This window comes from Eurypyga helias, unplaced genomic scaffold, assembly GCF_000690775.1.
Source record: "Eurypyga helias isolate BGI_N326 unplaced genomic scaffold, ASM69077v1 scaffold11858, whole genome shotgun sequence".
Classification (NCBI taxonomy): Eukaryota; Metazoa; Chordata; class Aves; order Eurypygiformes; family Eurypygidae; genus Eurypyga; species Eurypyga helias.
Genome location: NW_010265006.1, coordinates 13,793 through 19,724, shown reverse-complemented (window position 1 = coordinate 19,724; position 5,932 = coordinate 13,793). Strand labels below are relative to the sequence as shown.

Sequence of the window (5,932 nt, the reverse complement as noted above, 5' to 3'; positions counted from 1 at the left end):
ACGTGCAGGCGGTGGGCGTCGGGGTCTTCCTGGCTATCTTCATCCTCTCGGCCATCGTGGGGAACATCCTCGTTATCCTCTCGGTGGCTTGCAACCGACACCTGCAGACGGTCACCAACTACTTCATCGTCAACCTGGCCATCGCCGACCTGCTCCTCAGCACCACCGTGCTGCCCTTCTCGGCCACCTTGGAGGTGCTGGGCTTCTGGGTGTTCGGGCGCATCTTCTGCAACATCTGGGCAGCGGTGGACGTGCTGTGCTGCTCTGCCTCCATCATGAGCCTGTGCATCATCTCCGTGGACAGGTACATCGGCGTCAAGTACTCCCTCAAGTATCCCACAATCATGACCGAGAGGAAGGCGGGGGTCATCCTCGTGGTCGTCTGGCTCTCCTCCATGGTCATCTCCATCGGGCCCCTGCTGGGATGGAAGGAGCCGCCACCGCCGGATGAGAGTATCTGTAGCATCACCGAGGAGCCGGGCTATGCCGTGTTCTCCTCCCTCTTCTCCTTCTACCTGCCCCTCATGGTCATCCTGGTGATGTACTTCAGGATCTACGTGGTGGCCAGGCGGACCACCCAGAGCTTGGAGGCAGGGGTCAAGAAGGAGAGGAATAAATCCATGGAGGTGGTACTGCGCATCCACTGCCGCAGCGTGCTGGAGGAGCCTCTCTCCAGCACCCGGAGCAAGGGGCACAACTTCAGGAGCTCCCTCTCCGTGAGGCTCCTCAAATTTTCCCGTGAGAAAAAAGCAGCCAAGACTCTTGCCATCGTCGTGGGTGTTTTCATCCTCTGCTGGTTCCCCTTCTTCTTCGTCCTGCCTTTTGGTAAGTGACCCCATCCCAGCCCCACTGCCCGTGGCTGAGCCCCTGGGAACATGCTCCTTGGGACAAACTTTCAGGACACAACTCATGCATGGAGGAGAGGGATCAGTAACTGATAAGTAAATAAACCAGCAGTGAATTAATTAAATTAATTAACACTTATTCAATATTTATTAATCAGTCATATAATCAATCAAAGTAAATAGCAAATGAATAAAGTAGCAGCATAATAATTGTTTTAATCAATTCATTCTGCATTCAGCAGTTTAATTAATAAAAGTTCAGGCTAAGGAGGAAGCAGCTCTGTTTCAAACAGGCTGCAATTATGGCACAGTGGTCTCCAAACAGCTTTGCCGTTCTGCTCCCAACCTCCATTCCTCACATTTTGGGGAGGGCAGCTGGATCTGCCTCCATGGGCCCAGGGCTCCCACCTCTGTTGTGAACTGGTGAAGATGTCAGAGACGAGTGAGGTTTGATCCCCCAAGGAGCATGTCAGATTCTGAAGCATAAGTTTCCCTGACTTCCTGAAATGCTGATGTTGTGCAAGGACCTGGAGCAGGATCGGGTCCTACGTACGAGGGTGATGGTCTTGGGTGGTTTCCCAGGATGGATCCACCTCCTCCAGGAGCTCTGCCCTCAGCTCCTGGCCCTGCCACGGTGCCCGTGTCACTGGGTGCTGGTTTGGGGTTGTCTGAAGGGTCGTGCTGTAAAGTTTTGGCAAGCTGTTTGCCTGGTGGAAAGGATGCAGCCCCCTGCCTGCAGAGGAGGCTGAGCGGGCACAGAGCCCACCGGGGATGTGTGATGGCCAAAGCAGCATCCCCTTCCAGCACCAGTGCTGCCCACAGCCAATGAAGTGCCAGTGCTCTTCATCGCCACCTCATCCAACAGGCACCCCACTCGGCAGACCTCATTAACCCTCTGGCACGGTGTAGTTAAGCTTTGGGGGGCGGGAAAGAGACTAAAATAACTTCTGAAAATTGACAACGGCCTTCGAGCAGAGCTCAGTAAAGCAGAGAAGTCTGTTGCTCCTGCTGAGTGGGACTCACGTATCCCACAGCCCGCTGGGGACTTGTGTCCAACTAACCCTGCAGCCAGGGAAACATTACAGCTAGTTCTGCACTTTTTTCTCATGATTTTTCAAATCCTCTTGCTTGAGGACACCTCTCAAGTCAGTGGAAACAGCATCGTGACCACAGGGCTGATTTTGACCTGCCGAGATCTCCCTCCAGCGTTGTGGCTGTCCCCCTGGGGACAGCTGGAGCCCAAGGCTGTTAGACACCTAATAGAGGCCACTCAATCCCCACCTACCTTCCAGTGGGATAATTCACCAGGACCGATGTTTCCTTGGGAGCTGAGGTGTCTCTAGGGTGGTGGATCAGGGTTGTGGGTGTCTGGTCTCCCCATGTCGCTGCACTACGTGTACCTCTCTGCTTCAGAGCGAGGATGGTATTTGGTGAGCTTACCTCAGCTCTCCATAGGAGTGAAATTACTGCTGTGAAGAGTTTTCACCCTGTGTGTGCATGAGAGTTCATGGTGTAACACAGGCAGGGAGCAGGAAGGCTGCAGTGAACTTCTATAAGTGCAAGATCCGAGATTAATTGTTCCATCTGACCGTGCCTCAGTTTCCCTCTCAGTGATCAGGTACATTGGGGTTTTTTGTAGCCTGCAAATTAATAGTTTGGGAATTGTGGAGCTTAGGGAGATGCTGGTACCTGAAGGATGAGCTTTCTGGGCAGCCCCAGACTGACACTTGTCCCTTGGCTGATCAGAAGGGCAGGAACCAGCTCCAAACTGCATTCACGCCTTTACACCCTTCAGCTAATGAAGCTGGGAATCAGGATCCTGTTCCTCTGAGTTATTCCCGGTACTTGGAAATAGAGAACAAACAATAAGCAAATGCTTTTCAATAGAGAAAAAAACCCTTTATCTTATCTGTCTTACCATTAAGCCCTTAAACCAGCTTCTCCACTGATGTGAATCACTACTCTTGCACTGAAGTCAGAGGAGATATGCTGATTTACACCAGCTAAAAATCCCAACTTCATTCTTTAATTACCTCCTGTGAACCCATTTTCTTCCTCCAAGCACGCAACTTGCCAAGTTCTTTATAAACATGGCTTTGATCTTACTTCCTGCTGTATTATACGTATAATATAAACACAGCAAATGTCCATTTATTTTATGACTACAAAATATGCTGCCTTTGATTTCACCCCCCTTTTATTAATTGCTATTTCCTATTCAAATCTGAGAATCATTCAATGCTATCTAGAAGGAGAACAGAAACTTCTGCGAGGTCTAACCTCTGATTTTACAGTTCAGGAGACAGATCTGAAACTCAGAGAAATCAGCAAAGTTAACTGTGAATCCACAAACAAACATTCTGGGGCCAATTATCCTTGAAAAGAAGATTATAAATGGTTAAGTAGAATGGCTCTTTTAGCTGCCTGTTAGGCAAACTTATTTGAAATAATTTGGGGCCAACTGAAAATTATATTGATACCTATTTTAAATGAAAATGAAACACGGGTGAGAAAAAAAATCACTTTCGATTGAAGTGAAACGTATTGTTTCAATTTAAGAACAGAGTGAATGGAATTTTATTAAAAAATGAGTACTCAGATACATTTCAAAGTGAACTGTCACATTAAAATGAATTGAATGTGATCTATTTCCTTCTGAAAACATCAAAATGTTTTGATTTTTTTCTATCTGACATGAATTTGCAAGAAGTTGTCATTGACTTACACTGTTGACTGACTATTGTCTGATTATTCTTTTTAGGGATAAGTAGATTTGTCAGCTGAAAAAAGACTCCCAGCTATACTTAGCATTGGCTTAGCAATCAGAAACTTCTGTAGTGGCTCTGTCACTGCTGCCTGTGAGTCTGCACACATCTTTGCAGCTCTCTGCAGAATGGTTCCCACGTTAGTTACGCTGGAGTAGTATTTATCACATCAGTGCTGAGAAGCGGAAACACCCAATAACTTTAAATAAGAGGACCTATGTATGTGCCAAATGTTGTCAACCATTTCTCCATGCTTGAATAACCTACAAAGATTCTTCTTTAAATCAGCTCAAACTCCCCAGTACGTCCACAGCCTATTTATCAGCTGAGTAATCTGGCTCACTCTTGGGTTTGTGATACATGTTCCCAAGCACCAGGAGTTTTAACACACTTAACAGTTTCTGTGGCTAATGAGACTCTTCAGGCAGCTGGTTGTTCAATGAGATATGAAATCCTGATCACCCACGTAACTCTTGTGTGGGCTGTATCTTTTGCCAGGTGTGCAGCAGAGCTCTACCAAGATGCTTTGTCTGGGGATCCCGGGTGGCGGTTGTGTGGTTTATGCCAGGGTGCCTCTCCCCCTCGTAAAGACCTGCCAAGAGAACCTAAATGCAGGCTTCTCAGAGATGTGGGCCAGGAGTTAAGGGTGCTTTGTAGCATAGGATCCATCTCCCTTTGGTTGTCACAGGCATCTGTGCCTTCATCTCAGTCAGTCATGCAGATGCTAGTTGGAAGGCACCTCTGTGGGTCCAGGTCCCTCTCTGATCAACACCAGTTCAATCAGTCCTATTTACCCAAATCTCCCTTTACTTTCCCAGGGGAGTGCTTGAAGGTGTGACTCACCCAACCTATTTTGGACATCCTTCTTAGGATGGGATTAATTGTGGTGTCAATCTGCCTCTTCCTCTGCCTTGACTACAAAAGCAGCCAAGGGCAACTAACCAGCTGATGGTGTCTGTACTGCCGGTATTTGCAGACAGGTGGGATGCACCCTAGTGTGGGTTTTTTAAATCTAATGCAAACAAGATGACCAGGTGAGAGAAAGCTCAATCCTGTATCAGCTCAAGCCTTTATTGGAGAGAGAGAATAGATGGAGAAACTCTCTCTGAAGTCACAGAACCATAGAGGTGTCACTGGCTCTTCTGCTAATGGAAAACCCAGCTAAAAGGTAGGTGCAGGATTTGCCCTTGCAGTAAGACACCTATGCAACGGGTCAAGGAACCAGAACCCCCTACACAACCCCCATAGATTGTTACCTGCTTTCTCAAACCTGATCCAGGAGGAAGTAAGAATAGGAGGACAGATGGAGCTCTGCTGTCCATCCACACTTCAGTGGCTGGGGAGTGTGCAAAGACAGTGTCACAGTGTGACAGACCCCAGAAGCATCTAAGAGAAAACAACCATCCCTTGGGATCAGGGATGGTCTAGCCAGTACCCCAATTGGCAATTTAGACACCTCAATGGCCCTTGTGGTTTTTTAAGCAGCATAGTCTGGTCTGGCAGTGAGCTCCCATGTTTGTCATTCTTTGGATTTGATTCGAAATCAAGATGGGTGTGAGGAAGACACAGCAGCACCCACAGCTAATGCCACATAAGGGTGAAGGCCACAATCCAAGACTCCTTTCACTCTGTCCCTCCACAAGCATCAGATTTCCCAGAAAAGGAATGACTTAACAGATCCCTCACTGTGAGCAAAACCCTCCATATTGATGGTCTTTACATTTGCCTTGGAGTGGTGACCTGCCTGTGCTTGCAGTAGAAGCTGGTCCTCATTTCAGCTAGGATTCAGAAAAACAGTGTGCTGGGTTTTTTTTTTACCTGCACCCTGAAGGAAAGGCAGCTGCCGCAGAAACCAGGCTCAGAGAAAGCCTCCTTCAAGCCAAAACAAAAGTATTTTTGTAGGTGTTTTCCACAGCGCAGAAGTCCTTTCACAAAACATTGTGCACAGACATAGCAGTGCTCAAGCGTCAGTAACCACTTACAAAATAAGTGATGGGGAAGGCAATGTAGGTAGAAACACATTTCAGATGAGACCAGGTCTGTTCTACTTGAAGTGAAGAATATAATTCTACTCTGGTAGAAGAGCATTTAGCATGGTTTCCTAAGAAAAAAAGGGCTTATGACACCGCCCTGTGCCTGTGTCTGAATAAGCCTTTCCCCATCACCTGATGAACTCTTTCATCAATCTGAATCACATCTGACAATGTGCTACAAGTCCTCAATATACCAAGTTTCTATAAAAATGTGCAGATGGGTAAAGGAGTGGTAACTTTTATACTCCCCCTCACAGAACTAAGGTCGCAGAGTGAGCTTAGACCCTGG

At 47.5% G+C, this 5,932-nt stretch overlaps 1 protein-coding gene across 1 annotated transcript; it reads left to right on the top strand.

The window, feature by feature from the left end:
- Positions 1-5: 5 nt before the first annotated feature.
- LOC104505305 (alpha-1D adrenergic receptor-like) lies at positions 6-5,616 on the top strand (the record flags this gene model as incomplete). Its single annotated transcript, XM_010156578.1, has 3 exons — positions 6-825; positions 4,109-4,238; positions 5,442-5,616. Coding segments are annotated over 3 exons (1,125 nt in total), but the record flags the coding sequence as incomplete, so codon positions are not given.
- Positions 5,617-5,932: the final 316 nt, after the last annotated feature.